General features: G+C 41.1%; 1 protein-coding gene across 1 annotated transcript in view; it reads left to right on the top strand.

The window, feature by feature from the left end:
- Positions 1–4,405: 4,405 nt before the first annotated feature.
- The window catches only part of ARHGEF3 (Rho guanine nucleotide exchange factor 3), a 110,894-nt gene continuing 96,086 nt past the window's right edge, over positions 4,406–19,213 (top strand). The window contains 6 exon segments of the mRNA XM_039559056.1: positions 4,406–4,423; positions 4,425–4,496; positions 4,498–4,603; positions 4,606–4,904; positions 4,906–4,997; positions 16,790–16,885. Coding sequence (XP_039414990.1) covers positions 4,406–4,423; positions 4,425–4,496; positions 4,498–4,603; positions 4,606–4,904; positions 4,906–4,997; positions 16,790–16,885 — 683 coding nt within the window.

Here is a 19,213-nt window from a genome sequence, read left to right as displayed (position 1 = left end):
TCATTGGGCTTTTCTTATACTACTAAAAAGAAATGGCTTAAAAGTGCAGTGGTTTTATCCTGCATCCTTTGACTGCAGTTCCACACAGCACACAAGCAGCCAGACCTGCTAACTGCTGTTCATGCTCTACATGAGGGAGGGAAATGGCTGTTTTGATGGGTCTTTATAATAGTCGAGCAACTCTAAGAAACTTTAACTTCTAAATCTTCTGTATTGAACAGACTGGGTCTGATTTTATTTTTTAATAAAATGGTGTTAATGTGATTTTATGTAATTATTTTTCCTGTATCCTCCCCTGAGGTCTCCTAGCAGTACATGGTTGTTCTGCATGCCAAGTGAAACCTATCCACATCCACAAAACTGTAATAACCTGGACTGGATTCATTTTGTCAAAGAGGATGTGATAAATACGTAAGATTTATATGTGGTTTCTTTTCATCCAACTGATTTCAAAGCACTGCTCCAGTCAGTGAACCTTGCAAACTGTAATTTTAGGGGTAGGCCTTGAAACCACTCTGATTCCTTATGTTGCTCAGGTAAATGAAGGGAATCTAGTTATATAATGTTAGATACAATAATTTATAATATAATAGACTTAATAGGTTACAGTAGTAAAAATCTATGCAAGAAGAAATCAACATCTGGAGAATTTTCTTCATCAGGTTGTAAAAAGACTTAAAGCTGTAACAGTCAAGGCTGATTTACAAAAATCAGACTCTTTTCCAGACTCTCCTGGTAGGGTCGAAAGCCTTGACAATAGATGGCAGATTGAACTAGTCTGAGTGAGTGGATGGAATGCTGTCCTGTTGGGCTGCTGATTTAGTTGGAATTCTAGCTATTTAGTTGCTAGTGGTGTGCAGAAAGGTCTGCTTGAAGAGAGGCTGTCTTGTTGATCATATGAGTCAGGTAAGTTTATTTCATGGCAGTCCATCAATTTGGCGTTTTGTCTCCACAGGGGAAGTGTGTATCTGCGGTTTCAAGTAATTCTAAACTCTAACACATCTGCTCCATGTGCAAATTCTGTATTAACCCTTTAACTGTAAATCAGCATAAAATTGTTCACAAAACTTGCTCTGAATTTTTGTTAATAGCCAGCCAGGTTTATGATGAGATTTCACTCAACCTAAAATAGTTTGCTATTGATAACCATAATACATTATCCGAGGAACACAACATTTCTTACATTTCTTTAGTACTACATTTCTTAATAGCCATAGAACCCTAGATTATACCAAAGACTTGGTAAACTGATAAAGTGTTTTTTCCATTTTAAACTAAATTAACCTTTAGAGGCTGTCTTTTATTGGAATATTGACTACTTCCAATAACTGCAAACCAGGAGTTCTTCATTACCTTTGACAGTACACTAAAAATACAGATCAAACCTAAAAACAGAAGTCACCTTCTTCATGGTTAAAAAAAATTGATTTCTAACCCAATTACAGAGGATTAAACAACTCAAATTGGATGCCTTGCATAGTAAAAGGGAAAATTAAACACTTGGAGAATGGGCTTGTTTGTTTATTTTTTTACATAATTACCAAATTAAACTGTTTTCTAAAGAAGAAGAATCCCCAGAAGTATTTTACATTAAGGAAACCAGTGCCAGGAGTATTTTCAGGGCAGCCAGCTCCTGTCTGGTAAAAATAATTTACAGTGCAAGTTGTAGAACTATAATCACGATATAAAAGTGGTTTTTGGCAACATTCTTTAGGCCTTTCCAGAAGGCAGTGGTCACACCCTTTTTAGTAATGCTTTATTTCTCAGGTGATTCAACCAATCTCAATGGGTCTGGTTATGAAATCAGATACTAATGATGGGAGTGAGATATTTTTTTTCTTCATAAGTGTACAACTGGTCATACACAGGCCATGAGCAAGTGTTACTGTGCTTGTGTTACATGAGAACTGGGTAGGAACTAGATGAGGAATAGGAGATAGGTCCACTTGGGAACAAAGGTGGGCTGGTGTCAGCTGAAGGCAGAACAGGGTTTCTTGCCTTGGTCTTGAGCCATAATGGTGATTCTTTGAGCAGTCTGTGACCACTCAGTGTATTTGGTAAGAGATTATTGTAACGCTTTGGCATTTTGCAGTAACTTGGGTGGTGGAACCACAGGGCACTGGTTCATGTCCCAGGGTTCTGTGGCACCACTGCAGCAAATCCTCTACTGATGGAGCATATGGGAGAGTGGCACAGCAAGAACTGCAGGAGGAGGAAGAGGTAGATTTGGGGCAGACGTTAAGCAATGTTTTATTTCCTTTACAACACCCCACAGAGACCTCTGAAGTGTGAGGTACCTCGGGGCAGACTCTGCAGGGGCCTGTTTCAGCCCCGTAGCACTCCTTGGTACTATTCCTGTGGAAGTACATTGCTTGATGAGAACCTGGTTTGCAAGAATGACTCCTTTATAATTTTGATGAAAATCTGGAGTGATTTCATTGCTGTCAGTTACATCATACTTATTTCAAAATAATTAAAAGTGAGAATAGAATTAGACCTGCTTGTCTTTAGCAATGTCTAATAGAGGGGATGTACCCATAAAAGCCATGAGTCATCAACAGAAAGGAAACTGTCTGCTCTTCATTGTAGCTTTTGCAAACATGCCAAGGTGTGTTTAGGTGTTAGGAAGGAAGTCACCATCTCTTTGCTGAACAGTTGGACAATGCTCAGCTACTGAGGGTGGAGTGGGAATACCAGTGACAGTGAATCAGGAAAACAGGGCAGGATTCGTGTTTCTGAACTTCACCTTTTTTGCTTAGACTGCCTCCAAAGCTGAGAAATACCAGTACATTTATTTGATTATTCATGTTTTTACCCTTGAATTGGCTTGCTAACCATTTTTTTTTTAAGTGTAAGTCAGATATCACTGTGTTTTTAAGATAATGTTTTGGACTGAAGTAATAATACATTTAACATTTGAATTTTATATTTTGCATACTAAAGAAAATTCCATGCTTATGATTTTAAAATGCTGAACAAACAACAATTAGAAATTGCATTTTATAATTTATCATCTTTAAACCCAGGAAATGCAAATGAGTAATTACTAAAAAGTTTCCAGTCTCCCTGGACAATGCTTTTAGTTGATGTGTTTGACCGGCTTCCATTTTGTTATATAATTATAAATGTTACATCAACTAATTGTTCATTCCCTTTGTGCATAATAAGTGGAAATTTTGTGGACACATAAAATACTCAAAAGTCTCTAAACAGAGCATCTCTTCCCATTTCCTGGTAATGAATACCGAATTAAGCTTTAAAACAGGGGTCTGGAACTGTCACTTTCTGTGACGGACATGATAAGCCGTGGATAAAAAATGGACGTGCACTTACAGCCTGTGCATCTCTGCTTTTGTAACAGGCACTACCAAAGCAGGGGGTGGATGTCTGTTTTCCATTTTTCTTGGCTGCAGCTATGACAGGTTCAGTGTTCCAGGAATTACCAGATTTAAGAAATTACCAGACTTAAGCAACCTCACAGATTTCTCCATTCTGCTAATTGTATCAATGCTGCTGGGAGCCCAGGTTTTGCCCATAAGCTGGTGTTGCTTAAGACATAAACCCTTGACTTTGCCATAGGGCAAGAGAAGTGCCAGGTCTCCACACACCTGTATAATTTATGTGAATTGCTACTTTAAGAGTAGAAAAAATCCCCAGCTGTAAACTACTATGTAAAACTACTACAGCATCTTGATGGCTATTATCCAGTTAAATTGTCCCTAGTTTAAAAAGAATTCACCTTAAGAACCAGTTTCTTTAAATACGATTTTAATTCCATAATGTTTTCATACAGTGGGGAGTTTAGAGATTACTTTAGTGTTCCAGCCTGAAGAAATGACATGGAATTAGAGACCTTTACTTAAAGAAAGGTCTGATGTCCATATGTCTCTTCCATTCCACATTCCTATCCTCAGCAATTAGAAGTGACAGAGAGATGAAATCTCCTTGCAAGATGTTGGTTTAGAAAGTAAGGCCAAACCCTAGTTAATTATTAGTTATTCTACTGTAAAGTGTTTCTGGTGTCTGGGCTACAAAATGTGGTGAGTTTCTTTATTATTGTTTTTCCGTTGGCTGTTTTATGTTGGCAATGCCACTACTGTGAGAGAGACCTACCAGCTACATTTGAATTTGTATTTAAGTGATGTAATTATTAGTATTTATTACTATTATACTGACTTCAGTCACAGAAAATAAGATTATCTTTACCAGGTACAGTACAAACAGCAGAAAGAGTCCCTCATCTAAAGTGCTCATCATCTACATGCCTCCAGCTTCACATCTCTGTATTTTTCCGGGTCAGTAGGACTTTTGGATGTATTTCCATACTACTGCTTTCGTCCAAAACACACATGCCTGTTACCATATGTACATTATTTGTCACTATTTTGCCCAAGTTTTTAACCTAATGGGACCTACTCCTGGTCCCGTTGCTGTTAATCTCGTTTGAGATTCTTAACGTGGCGTGATGTACTTCGCCTTTTTTTGGTCGGTCTGCCTCCTTAGCTGTTCCCGACCCCAGCTTGGCTTCCTTCACCTTCTCCGGGCGGGAGGCGAGGGATGGGGGGAGGCCGGGGCAGCGCAGCCCGGAGCCCCGGCAGACCCAGGGGCGTTCGGGGCTGCGGAGGCAGCTGCTGTGGGCCCGAACGGCCGCCCCTCGCCGGGATGAGCAGTGCAGGAGTGACCCGGAGAGGAAGGGAAGGACAGAACACACAGCCGAGGAGCAGCTGGGAGCCGGGAAAGGAGCCGGAGCGGGAAGGGCGGAGAGCCGGGCGGGGCTGGCGGAGAGGGGCGGGCGGCGGGGAGAGGCGAATACGGAGACGCGTCCCCTCCCTCCGGCTGCCCTGACGGCCGCCCGGAGCCCCGGGACCACCGCGTCCCGCCCGCTGCCGCCGGCTCCCGCTACTCACCCTCCGCAGCTCTTTCTCGCTGCCGCCGGGCCGGGGCGGCAGCTCCGCCAGCCGCATGCCCGGAGCCGAGCAGGAGCAGGACGGCGCAAGGTGAGTGCTGTTCCTCGGGGCTGGGCAGGTGGGCGCTGCCCGGCAGAGCTGGACGGGCTCGATTCTTCTGGGGCAGCCGGAGGCGGCAGTGGCGGAGCTGGCCGGAGGTCGCTCCGGGGGGACCCGCCGCGCCTTACGTGACTCGGCACGGAGCGGTGGCGGCGGTGCCACGGCGGGTCGGGAGGGGACTCCGCCAGCTCCTGCTGGCTGGAAAGGGACTCGTCCTGCTCCAGCTCCTCGCCCTGCTCCGCGCTGCCCCGCGCAGGGGAGGCCGCAGCTCCGCGCTGCCCAGGTCGGTGCGGGACGCGCGAGCTCCGCTCGTGTCCCGGGAGGGGCCCTGAGGGGCGGCACCGGGGCTGGCGGGCGCTCGACCCGCTCCCTCTCGGATGCTGTTATTAGTTTATGGTTTTGAAGAACTTTCAGCGTTTGTTTAGTGGCAAATCTTACACGAGCGTGGGTTTCGAGGGAAGGGCCGCGGTGCCCGGAGCCGGCCGCCTCCTTTGGGCCCCGTGGTGGTTGTCACGGACCGGCTGTACCCCGCTGCTGTTTGCCGTGGCGGGGCCCGGAGCCGGCTCTCGGCCCTTCCCTCCGCCCGCACGGCCCCCGCCTCGGGGGAGGAGGTGGGGGAGGCTCGGGCCGAAAGGAAAGTGGAAAAAAACAAACAGGGAGCGTAATGAGTTACACTTGCGGAGTGAGGCTCCGCAGCTCGCAGCGGGCTGTGATGGGAGGCGGCGCTGGTGCGCGGACCGCAGCCTGGTCTCTGCGGTGCGCAGGTGAACGCGCGGCGGGGTTCGTGCCGGCTGCGGGCTCAGTGCGCTACTGCTCATCTCCGTGCTGTGCTCGGCAGCGGCCGGGAGCTGTGATCTACTACGGAACCATTTACGTTCATGCAAGAAATTCAGCTTTGGTAAATTTTTTTTCCCCGTGATTTTATTTTTTAATTTATTTTTTATATAGTTCTTAAATCTTACGACTGTATAAACGTTCTTGTATACCTACGTTCATTAATGCAGTTTCTAGTTAAATGTTATCCTTTAGTGCATTTTCATAGTTAAAGGGTAGAGGACATTCCCTCATCCTCAAAACACTTGCTATGGAATTACTTTGGTTGCGTAGTTCCGTAGCATGTACAGAGGTCTGCCGAGTGCAACAGGTTATGAGACGGATGTTGTATCCGTACAGAATCTGAGTTCAGAATAGGAGAAGCCATGAGATTTGGAAACAAATAGACCAAAGTATTTATTGCAGAATAATAGTGCTTGCAGAATGCAGGTAGTAGAGTGTGTGAAACAGAGCTGCCCTGGTGCAGATGAAGTAAGGGAATGCACGGGGATACCTCTGGCTTGTCATTTTTAGTGGGTTTAGTCCTTCTGTTTAAATTTTTCCTATGTATGACATGATACCTGTTCTCAGTATGTATTTGTTAGCCAGTTACAGTAAACAAGATGTCCCATTGTTTTGAACAGAGATCCCATTCACTTTCCCGTCGGAGCGGTGTGTATGGGTTAGCAGTGTGACAGGGCCTCGTGACCGCGAAGACACTGTAACATTCAGTATCATTCCCTGCACATTCTCGCAGACCTCCGCTCTGATTTGAATAGCTCACTTCTTCTCAGGACTGCTTTTGTGTAGACAGTTGTTCTGGCGTGATTCCAAGTTGTGGGAGTCGCATGTGCACATGATTTGGAGGTGTATTATGTGGAGTTGCTTCCAGAAAGTGGCCAGTGAGACCACGTCCTTAAACAAAACTTTTGTTTGGCTGTTCATGAATTGAAGTGGGTGATACCTGGTTCTGCTCGGGAGCTTATGTGTAATACCTTCATATTGACTCAGGAGCTTTTTCCTGTGTTAAAAAGCTCACGTGTTTCTTTTTTCCTATCTTGAATTTTTTGCTTTAGGTATTAAAGAAAATTAACCTGACCCCTTAAATTTTGTTTATCCTGGAGTTTTATTTGTATGTTTTCAGTGATTCAGGTTTTTGAACAATCTCCTTTGATGAAAGGATTTTTCTGGGTGTATATATATATATATATATATATGTATATGTATATATATATATATATTTTTTTTTTTTTTTTTTGTGGAAGCATCTGCCTGCTGCTACAAATGCTGTAATAAATGTGTTTAGAATCCTTTTGGAGTGCTTTGTGTATGTGCTGTATGTTTTTGCAGACACCTGATCAGCGTATAAATGAGACGTGTATTTGGAGAAATAATTTGTTGCCATTTTCTTCCTGTGTAATATGGAGGGCAGCTGGGAAATGATCGTGGAAGACTATTTTGTTTAACTCAACCAGCCTCTATGTAACTGTCTTTGCTTTGTTACCAAAGTGTGCCTCTCAGCTTGTGGGGGTGTGTTGTGGATTCCAGTTGTTCGGGTCATATGAAATCTGGAATTAACAAATGGCTGAGGTCTTGCACAAGTCTTTAGGAGTGTGTAGAATTACTGTAGTGTAGTAGCTAAAAAAATTGGAAAGAAAGGACTTGCTAAATACGCTCCAGTAATGTGTGATTAACACGCACCTCCTGCTTTGCTTTTGACTATAACAGCTATGAAGTAACTATTCTGAAATAAATGGTTATTTAGCATGTGGTCTCCACCCGCAAATGTAACGCAGAGGATGTGCACACACAGACTGTTCTCCCCTGTAGTGCCAGCCGGGGTAGAACGTGCAGGGATGTTCTGTCAAGTACCGAAATGTGGGCAATGATTAACTCGCAGGTGCTCGGCACAGCCCGAGATCAGCTGAAAGCGTTCCTGGCGAAAGGATCAGGCTGTTAATACCTAAACACAAGGGCGTGTGTACATTTATTACTTCCTAATCGCGTGCTGATGAGTATCCTGAGGGGAGGCTAGTGCTGTGGCTGGAGGAGATCGTTTGCAGTAACACGTCTCACCCAGACCACTGCTGAGGGCAGTACTTGAAGGTATGGCCAGTAGTAAAATCCAGGAATTCCCTCCAAAAATTGTTTAAACTGGACAAGAAGCAGAAGCTTTATGTTCTTGGCAATAAAAGAGGGTTTTTGGCCTTTTGTGTTAAATCATTATATATGCAATCAGAAATGTTACTAGAAAGGTGCCCCATATTGTTGTTGTTATTTTTTTCCCTTTCTGTAGAGTTAATTACCCTCACAGTCCTCTAGTTGCCCTCATAGCTCTGCAGGTGTAATCAATGTGTGGTACAACTTGTATTCAAAGAAGTTTATTGGCTTTTACACCACTGAAGCTTGCATAAACTTGGAAAGTTGGCAAGAATTATCTGGACTTGTGTGGTTTCTGTAGAACAAGAACAGCTGCTCTGTTGGTATAATCTCTCAGACATTTCAGTTGTTAAAGAGAAGTGCAGCTTTTGTTAGTTTAAACACCTCACCATTTCCCCTAAATAAATTTTTGGGATTATAACTAGGAGTATGCCTATTACACTGTCTGGACTATCACCTATTTGCTGAAGACAACAACCAGCTATTTGGACAGGGTATATTTTGGGGATGACTGACTCCTTCTTGCTTGTGTATGGCCTTTCCTTGGGAGAGGTTAAAGGCATGTATGAATTGCAGCACCAGCACGTTTGTATGGACATGTGCAGTTATGAGGGTATCCCAGGCCTGGTATCCCCCTGTGGACAGTGAGGTTCTTAGGTGAGGCTGAACCCTAAAATGCTTTGCCTACAGAAGTAGGTGCTGTCAAAATTAACATTTGTTGATGCTCCATAGGTAATTAATAGCCTAGAAAAAAACTCGCTCAAGCGAGTAGATTGTTGTGTGGAGGGGTGGTCTTGCAAACTTTGCCATGTAGACTTGGATTGTAAAAACTTTCCCATGTTGGTTTGGATTCTGACTGTGCTTAGCAATTGCAGGCGAAAAGCTGTAAAGACTCAATTTTAGGACAATATAACTCTTTGTCTGCCTTTCAATGTATTAAATAACCCAGAAAATAAATGCAAGGCCACCTTGGCAAACTTCAGTTAAGTGTATTAAACTGTGCAATAATCCTGAATGAAATAATCATGATTATTAAGACAGTAGGCTGAAAGGATCATAATTTTAATTTTAGGCAGAAAATATGACACCCTTCCAGGTAGATAAAATTCTAACCTGCCATTTCCTGGCAGTGATGATTCTGATAAAGAGAAAAATGTGTGTTGTATTTATCTCAGCTGTGGTGATCTTTGTCTTGGTTTTCATTTGTGCTTAATGTATTTTTGGTGAGGATAAACAAAAGGGAAGCAGGGATATGCTGAAAGGATGAGAAGAATATGAAGAAAAGGGACAGTGGTTGCATTAATTTTACATTGGGCATGCATGCTGTATCTCATTTTTCTTTTTTTTCGGAGTCTGCCTTTACTGTGAAAGAGATTTAATTTCAAAAAATGTGTCTTTTTTGTTTAGTTAATTGTTCCTTAAATTGACTTAGCTTTGTATAGCCCTTTTAATATTCTTTACAGAAACAGCAAAAAGATATTTCTGGAAATAATTTTCCTCTAGGTAAAACCTAGATTTAAAAAATCATAGAAAAAAATCTTTGTGTTTTATTATTACAATTTTGAATAGAAACTTAGTGCTTGCTTTCAAATACAGAAGTTTGAGGAGGATAGAGTTAAATAAATCTCAAATTGCTGGTTGTATGAGTCACTAAATTGGGAACATAAATACTCATATTCTTTGGAAAGAACCTCTCAACATTGTTTTCCTGCATAGTGTCAACTGCAAAGCACAATGCAGTATGTTTAGCTTAAAAGTAGTTGTATTTGCATTTGAAATCATAGTTTATGATAAAAGTCAGATAACCTTTTGCATGTCAAACTGGCTAAAGGCTAGCAGTAAGTCTCCAGTGCAAGCTGCATTATTATACTGTTGTGTTTTGTTTGCTTGCTTTGCTGAAAAGAAATAAAAACTTGGAGAGGGGTAAAGGGTAGAGAAATGGGCAGTGCTGGAGAACTGCCTGCTGATAGAAGGGACAGGTTGTTTTCTTTGCTGTCTGGTGCTGAAGCCAGAGACTTGAAATAGGAACATCTGGATCTTTTAGTCCAGAGAGAAACAGATTTGTCTCAGGGTGACATAAGTAATTTCAACATCAGTGGCAAAAAAAGTTCTTGATATCTCTGTGTATTGAATAGAGTATAGTACTTACTGTTCTCTGTGTTCTGCTTAAACAGTAGATTTCATTTTTTGTGTGTATCTTCTGCATTTTAAACCTCTTTAAAATGTTTTGTTGAAGTCTTTGCAAGTGTTTCATAATGTTAGGTTTTGTCCTAATCAGATGAGAGATTTGGTTGCATGTTTTAAGATGCAAGAGTACTGAAGCATTATTTTTTTATTGATATGGTAATCAACTACCATCCCTGAAAGTGACAACAAAGCTCACAAACATTCCTTATTGTGCCCTGCACTGCTAAAGTTTGACTTGAAACCACTGGCAGCTCCTGATAACTTGGCAGATTGAAGAGTGTGGATGAGTCCTTGCTCTCCTGTATTTATGGCAGTAGTGGACAGTATTATATAATATGCTGGTGTGCAGGACAGACTAAGCCAGCAGTGTCAGTCCTTTCTTATGCTTTCCTGAGCCATAACCTGCTTAGGAAAATCTGTGTTTGTATTTTGGGAGTAGAACGTGTGCATGTACCTGCTTGTGGTGTCCCTGATGTTGCTGTCCTACCATGTAAATGTATTTAAATGGATCTGAAAGCTGAGGTGTAACCCTGTCCTCTCTTTGATGCTGGGAAACTTCTCTGGGGGCTTTCATTGATGGTAATGTTAGATGCATTCTAATGTAATTGGTTGCCTTCCATTTCTTTTGGTATTTTTTAGGGAAAAGAGCTAAGGCTCAGTTAACTGGAGGAGTGGTTCCATTGACAGTGTTGTCTCATATTGGGCTGTATTTCTCCAGCATGGAGCACTCTTTCATGTCAGTGTTCTGGTTTCAGCCTGGAATGAACTTTTATCTATTTATTTATTTAATAATTGTCTTCTACCTTTTAATGTACTTTGTGCTGAGAATAAGTACATCATTTATGCTATTTCAAAACTAAATATTGTCTTTTATATATGCTGGATAGACTGTCTTGCTGTCTATAGCAAGTGTGTGTCTTTGGGAGAGGGTGCCAAACTCAACACTTGCTGTGAGGCAGGATCATTCCATTACTTTAAAGCTTCTTCTCTGTCACCTTGAAGAGTTCTGACCGATTCACCAAAATATGCAGCATCTGTGGTTCTCTGAACTGCTGCCTCCAAATATCTTTGTGTATATGCTTGTAGAAAGTACCTATATAAAATTTAACTGCACTTCTGAGGAGGACAGAAGGCAAATATTTTTAATGAGATGCCTTCAGAACAGGAATAAAAACTCTCAAAAATAGGTATTTGGAAAGGTGCTCCAAAACATCATTCCTTAGGGGCATCAGGTGCATTTTTAAAGACTCCAAGAGGGTAAGTAATGGTATGCCACGTGTTCATTGAGGTCAAAACTTGAAATAACCATGGCGTGTGTGAAACCAATTTTATGGTGTGCTGGGTGGGATTGAAGTGGTCATCCAAAGTGGAATTCTCAGCACTGGCTGCTACTGTAAAATATTGTTCAAGAGCTTCTTGAGTTTTCACTCTGGTTTCACTGAAGTGTGCTATAGTGGCATAAAGATGTTTTGCAACTGCCATATCTGAAAGCCTCAGAAAAACAATTTGAAGAAAAGATTGTTTTTAGAGTTTGTCATTGTGAAGTTTGGTTTAAAGTTTAAATGTGCCCTTGAACAAAGTGTTTGCCTAAGGCGGCAGCTGGCTGGGAGCTGAGTGCTATTGAGATGGGAGATAGTTGTGTTTGCTGACTTCGGGTGTGGAAACCTGACTTTTCAGAAAGCAATGCAAGGGTAAGTGTGTTCATTCACCTGAAATGGCAGATTTCAGGCAGTTAGTGAGGGAATGGGGATGGCCTCTTTGGAGATGTTACACTACACCTGCTAACTGGTAATCAGCTCTTCAGGCTTTGTGAGCGTAAAGACATTGGCTTCGGAGAATGACGCTGGCTAACACATCAATTTCTTCGTAGTAGATGCACATTATTGCCCATTACATAGTGATGCTACTGCCTTCTTTTTTTCATTAAAAAGAATAATAGTTTCTGCATTGAAGGTTCTTAGAGTTCAGAAAAGATTTTTTTTTCCTCACAGTTCTCTTATCAACTAAGTATAACAAGATACTATTTCAACAATGCAAAGCATTTTAGTGAGGAACTGTGGGAACATGTTTCATCAGAAGATATTAATTATTTTTGCTTTAACTATAGTGAACAGCTGTTGAATGATATGTTATTTTTTAACTATGGCTACTGTGAATATCTTGTCTAGAGATACAAATAGGGTGTGGAGGGAAAGGCAAAAAATATTTTTAGCCTGAGGATCAAAGTGTATCTACACTGTAACACAAGGAGAGGGGGGAAAAAAGAGGAGGAGGAGAAAATGGGCTTTGTGTAGGGAATCAGTTTTAACAAGATTGGCTAATACTTACCCCATTCTTCCAGATATAAGTTAGGTTTGAACCTGTGGGTATTGTGACTTCAATACTTTTCTTGAACCTTCTTATGTCTTTGTGTTCAAACGATCTTGCTGTGCTGTTCTGTGCAGGTGTTCAGGGGCTTGAGTGCTGTGCTATACTAGAGCCTTTCCCCCTGCTTTGCTTTTGTCCACTTAAGGGCCATTGCATACTCCCAAAATGAAATACAAATGAATAAAATATACTTAAATATAACACACTTGTCAGTATTTGAGCTAGTGGCTTACCACTGCTAGGCTTTTCTGTGCCATTATGTGGTGTAAGAATTTACTCTAAGGCAGATGGACTGATAAGGCTTCAGACAGAGTTAGTGTTTTTAATGGAAGCATAGAAGAGGTAACATAAAAGAATTTTCGGGTGCATGTTTCCCTATGGGGACTCTAGTGTTAAGCAATGTATACTTGGTCATAGAAGATTAAGTAGTCTGAATTTCAGATGTCTCCTCAAAACCAGCAAGGATGTTTCTTCAAGTTTCCACAGTAAGACAGAGACAGTAGTGTTAAACATAGTTGCTATAAATAAACTCTTTGGCATTGTTTTCCTATGTTTTTGTTCTGCAGTAGCTTTTTGCCCACTTCCTGCAGTTACAGCACAGCACGATCTCCAGGACAACACCTAATTCAAGTGCGTGTCCCTTATCTGGAACAGGCAAGGTTCAGTGTACAGAGGCTCAGGAACAGAATGCGTCTGAGCAGTCTCTTAATATTCATTGACTTGTCTTGGCATCTGGCTTCAGGCTGTTAAGAGGGAAGATGATAGATTTATTTTCCTCCTTCAAGTTTCATCATGAATCTTGCCTATGCCATGAAGTTCAAGTCCAAACAAGAGTTGGATGGCGATACAGAAAGAGGCACCTGTGAGCAGCACATTTGTTTCTGAACATCGTTCTTTTGCTTCTTGAATTGCATTTAATTTTCTAAGATGTTGTTGTTACTGGAGGCTGATTTCTGAGGATAGTAGTAGTATTCTGATTGTGTGCATATATATATATATTTTTAAACATAGACAAAGTTTCCTTTGTTAGTTTTAACTTTCATTTTGTGTGGCTTACTTTGAATATGAACAATATTTTTTAGAGACTATAAGCCTTACAATTTTCTTTCCACAAAAAAAAAAAAAAATCAGTTTTATTTTAGACCTACTGAAGCAGTTTCTGTTTGCTGGAAATATGTAAAATATGTAAATATTCTTAATATATATGTAAAATATTCTTAATGCTTGAAAAGATAAATCCCCCTTGTACATATTTAAATAATAATATTTTATTCTCAAGAAAGCGTCTTATGGGAACTCTGTGGCACATGAGTAGGGAATCTACAGGCTGAGAATTTTTCAGTGAAATGACTTTCAAGTAAGTAGTAGTGGTAATATTTGGTATCTATGACTTTGTAAAGTGTTGACAGATACCAGTTTTCCATTTGCCATTTAGAAACTAAAAAACTTTTGGTATTTTGACAAGGCCATAAAACTTGTCAGTGTTGTGGGGATCAACTGTTTAATTACCTGTTGCTCCTGGTAGAGCGTCAACAAAGACCCGTGTAGACCTGTTGACAGGAATAGTGTGACAAAAGTGTGTCCCTGAAGCTTGTCTGACTCACTGCTGTCCAACCTCCAAAGTGTGGCTGGGGAGAGCTGCTGAATGGCAATCCCGACGTGGCCTCCAAACCTTGGCAGTGCCCTCCATCTCCACAGACAGTAACCAAGGAGTGTGATTCGAAAGAAGCTGATGTAGACAGCTGATATAGGCTGATACAGACAAAAGTCACTCAAAGTGCACAGCATGCTACTGTTGTTCTCAGATATCAGGCTGGGAATGTGAGGGAGCTGAGAGGTTTGACAAGATGTATTTCTCTCTATTACTTCATGTGGTTTTCTTTTGCGGAGCATCTGAGAACATAAATTGGGCTAATGCCATGTTTCATTTATTTTCTGTTAGATCTATGTCAACCTTTATCATCAATTATTCATAGAAAAGAATAACACAATAACTTTTATCACTTCTGGCCTCTGCTTTTGCTCTAGTTTGAGTGTGGAAGTCTCAGTGCAGAGATATGTATGGAGTGTTGGCTTGGATATTTCCACAGGTGGGGAGGAGAGTGCTGAAAACAACTTTATTTTTTTTTTTTTAGTCATACTTTGAACAGTTGTGCTGCTCTAGTACCAGCTCACAGGTGCACAGTGGAAGTTGTACCTTTTTTTCTGGAATGGCAACCTTGTGGTTTTGTAATCTGAATCTTTGACCTTCCAACTTTGAGAGACTGCTTCCAACCTTGCCCTGAACCTTTGATCTTACTGGTATGGGTGACTGTAAGAGGAGGTAAAACTCTTGCTGCCATAACTTGTGTGATCATTGAAGAATCTGGGCTTTCCCCAGGTTAGGAAATGGCTTCCTCAAAAAGGGGCACTTTGCAGAAGATATTAAGTATGGACTCTTGCAATGTTGCTTTAAAATGTATTTAAGAAAAACTCTCCTCTTCCTGTGTTATTATAGACTAGAGAGGCAAGTAATAATTTAGTTTTCAGCACATGTTGCTGCTCAGCCAGCTTTAGAATTACTGGGTTTTTTGTGTGGATCTGTTTGGTGGGGTTTTTGTGCTGTTGATTTGGTTTGAGTTTTTGGTTTGTGTTTGTTTGGTTTTGCTGGTTTTTTTTTCTTTGTGGTGTTTTTGTTTGTTTTTTCTTACTTTTTGTTTCTTCCAAAATGATGCACTTGAGAATCAGGAGTAAATTTGAGGCCAGGCACTGATCCAAAAAGAGGTCAGATGGCTGAGTCTCTGTTCCTGCCCTCAGAGAGGTGAGGCTTTTGTTGTTTTCCTGTTCAGAGTAGTTTTTTGGATGCTTAAAACAAGATGTCAAGAAATAAATTTGCCCAAAAATAGACTTGTATCCCTCTCTATTGTGAGGGATGTTAAAAAAATTCAAGATTAAAGACCTATTCTTGCAAATCTGTCCTGTTTGCTCTGAAGGGTCAGTGCCACAGGCTCTGTTCACAGCAAGGGGCGGGCAAAAACAAGACATTAATGTCAGTAAGGACCAAAGTTTGGTTGCTGGTCCTGGGACTTCTATCTGATAAACAGGGCTTTGCCAGGGCTGTTTATCCACTCCTGCATGGGCAGAATTTTGAAACCAAGATGGGCATTCTCTTCAGAGCATTTATTTTGTGCAGGTTGGCCTTATCTACGTGCCAGTGACGGGACACGTGCCCTGCACTCAGTTTTTCATGCTGTCCCTGAGATCTGTCAAGTCAGATTTTGGCCCAGGTTTCACACAGGTTAAACCAGCTTTTTAATGGTTCTTTGTACCTTCTTGAAAAACTATGGGATTATTATCTTGACAAGCACAGCCTATTTTCTGGTTGTATACTAGAAGGTATTAATTAATGTACAGTTGAGCCTGATTTCTGTTAATTCATTAGGTCTTGTACTGACCATAATAGAAACCAGGTGTTAAATCAAGTTGAATAAGATGACTGATGGCTAAAAATATCCTCCCCCCTCCTTTAAAAGAAAGCAGGAGTGGGGAGGGAAGCTGTAGGACTCACAAGTTTCAGGTTAACATTGTGGATCCTGTTACCAAAAAATAATTACTGTTTCATGGTGGAATTAACTTGCATTATGTAGAGTCTTCATTTGTTCTTGCCATGCAAGTAATTTACTGGAAACTTATTTGACCATATAGACCTTTTGTAAGTGGTGTAACTTGGGAATTGCTATTGCCAGCTCTGGAATATGTCTGTGCTGTTTTAGAGTGGGACTTCAACCATGAATGAATGGTTATTTTCTGCAAATTGGCAAAGTATGATCTTAAGTTATTAAAATATGCTGAAAAGCTTCTGTAAATCTTTACATGTTAGAAATTGAAATTTCCTTCCCTACATTGTGTGTGTGGATCGTTCCACAGCAGTGCTGGCTGTGGCTGCTGCTCTGAGTTAACAGAACTGCCGTGATGCACAGCCCTGGCTACAGGCTTGCTGACATCAACTCTCTTGGCATGTGTTCAGAAAAGTAAACAGAAGACAATCAGTGTTGGGTTTGGCATAACTAGCAAGTCCATAAAACTGCCAAATCCTTCTCAGTGTATTCATCCAATTAATCCCATTGATGTAGGACATTTACTTAAATGAGTAAAACATACTGCATTTGGTTTTTAAAAGTTCTTGTCTTAAAAAGTTTCAGTTTTCTACTTAATTAGTAACCACAATCTTTACTTAAATAGCATTTTTCTTGTTTTTTGATGTTATTCTTTTGTAGAAAAAAAATGAATTCTGAAAGCTCAGCCCTTACCATGAGTAGCCCTGCTGTAATAAACCAGTGTGCCAGAGGAGGAATGGAAAAAGAAAAAATTTGGTAAGCTTTACTTCCCATTTTCTGAGACACTAGTAGACAGCAATACTGGGGGATGTAGTTTGAAAATTAAGTAAAACAATTATTTGTTATAACAGATAAATTTAAGTCTGCATTATTTAATAACAGAGAAAGAAAAAGGGAAATAATTTTTTATTTTGGTTTTGAGTTTTTAGCAAATGACATGGTACAGGGTGTCATGGGGGATGGGCAATGGAAAAACTCCTGCTCACTTCAGCAGTGCAGCAGTTGTGCTCAGGGAATCTTTCACATATGGCAAATGTTTTAATCTCCCAATGCTGCTGCTATGCTGGCATCAGCACCTTCAGTGCTGTGAGGCTCCTGAGATTCCTGCCCTGGGAGACATTACAAAGTCAGTAGTTTCTACTTTGTGTGTAGAAAAAAAATTTACTCTGTACTGGAGGAATAAAACCAATTGCACTATTAAACAGTGGTTGTGGACAAATGCTTACACTTCATAACAATTTTTTGATTAAAATTGCCACAGACCATTTTTAGCACCTGGTTTGTGTTTTCATGAAGGGAACAGGGTGTTGTAAAGGCTTTTATACTATTCCACCTGGGTTAATGAGAGCCTTTTATTGAGATCCTGCTGGTTTTTACTTGCTGTTGTTTGCTAGAGGTTTTGTACATTATTTATTTACCATGTGGCAAACAACAAATAAATTAATGACAGGAAGCGTGACACCCATATGGACAAAAAGCAACCTTACTGTTGTTTTTGTAGTCTGAGAAATACTCTTGAAAAGCTGAAGAATTAAAGAAATTAGCAAATGAATGTTCTGTTTCCTGTTGCATGCTTGTCAGGAAATCAAATAAAATCTTTTTTTTTTTTTTTTGCTTTGGTTTTTATGTAATATTAAATTAACAGCATTATAGTCCCTGAAAGTAGTTTCTTTTAAACATGTCTTCTGGAACATTCTCAACAAAGTCTTTGGATGAAAAGGCAGGACAAGGAAGAACTGTGGACTTCCCTCCTGATTCCCAAATCTACCAAGGGGTGGGAAGTTGACACAAATCCTTTTTTTTGTTTGGTATCTTTTGCTGCTTTTTGTGTCCTGCTTGTGGTATTGATCTGGGAAAAGTTCTGTTTAATATCTTTATCAATGATCTGCATGAGGGGATTGAGGGCACTCTCAGTAAATTTGCAGATTACACCCCAAGTTGGGTGGGAGTGTTGATCTGCTGGAGGGTAGGAGAGCTCTGCAGAGGGATCTGGGCAGGCTGGATCAGTGGGCCAAGGCTGGTGGTGTGAGGTTCAACAAGGTAAAGGCAGATCCTGCCTTTGGGTCACACCAACCCCCTGCATCTCCAGGCTGGTGCCAGAGTGGCTGGAAAGCTGCCTGGCAGGAAGAGATCTGGAGGTGCTGGTTGACAGCAGCTGAACGTGTGCCCAGGTGGCCAAGAAGTCCAGTGGCATCCTGGCTGTATCAGCAATAGTGCGGCCAGCAGGACCAGGGCATTGGATGTCCTCCTGTACTGGGCACTGATGATGCCACAGCTCAAATCTGGGTTCAGTTTTGGGCCCCTCACTACACAAAAGACACTGAGGTGCTGGAGTGTGTCCAGAGAAGGGCAACAGAGCTGGGGAAGGGGCTGGAGCACAAGCCTGATGAGGAGCAGCTGAGGGAATTGAGATTGCTTAACCTGGAGAAAAGGAGGCCCAGGGAGGACTTTATCAATAACAGCGTGATGCATGTCTGGTTAGGTTTCTAAAATGCTGGTTTTTATTCTGGAGTTCTGTGAGTACTAGAGCTGAATGAACATTATTTTTCTGAGCCTAATAAAGTGCAATGGTGCACTGCCTTATTGCATTGTTCATTTATTTCTGTTTAGTCGTTGTCTGATTCTTGGAACTTATTTACATTCTGATGGTTCTGGGTTTATTTTCATGAAAATGTGAGTATTTGTAAGGACTGGTGTTAGTCATACCAAGATTAGAAATGTCTACTGTTAAATGCATACAGTGACAATGTGAAATATTCAATTAAATCAAAAGCCTCCACAGAGAAGAGCCCTGAGCAAGACCTTATCTAGCGTTTAAACATCACTTATGATGCGTGTAAAAGGCTTTGATGTTGCATAAGGCCCCCTAGAAACAGAGGGGGAGAAAATAATTGACTGAACCCCAGTTACCTTGTACAGCCATTTACCAACTCTGCCATTCTAGTTCATGAGTGTTTCATATCTCCATAGTTTGGTGCCTCTACCAGATGAAGAAAATAATTGAATTCTCCAACTTGCAATGCTTCACTTGATTCTGTTGCTTTTCCTCCCACCCCAACATACACAATCAAGATTACAGCAGCA

Source organism: Corvus cornix, chromosome 12, assembly GCF_000738735.6.
Source record: "Corvus cornix cornix isolate S_Up_H32 chromosome 12, ASM73873v5, whole genome shotgun sequence".
In the NCBI taxonomy this organism is placed as follows: domain Eukaryota; kingdom Metazoa; phylum Chordata; class Aves; order Passeriformes; family Corvidae; genus Corvus; species Corvus cornix.
The sequence above is the reverse complement of the archived record's forward strand: the minus strand, read 5'-3'. Positions and strand labels throughout refer to the sequence as shown.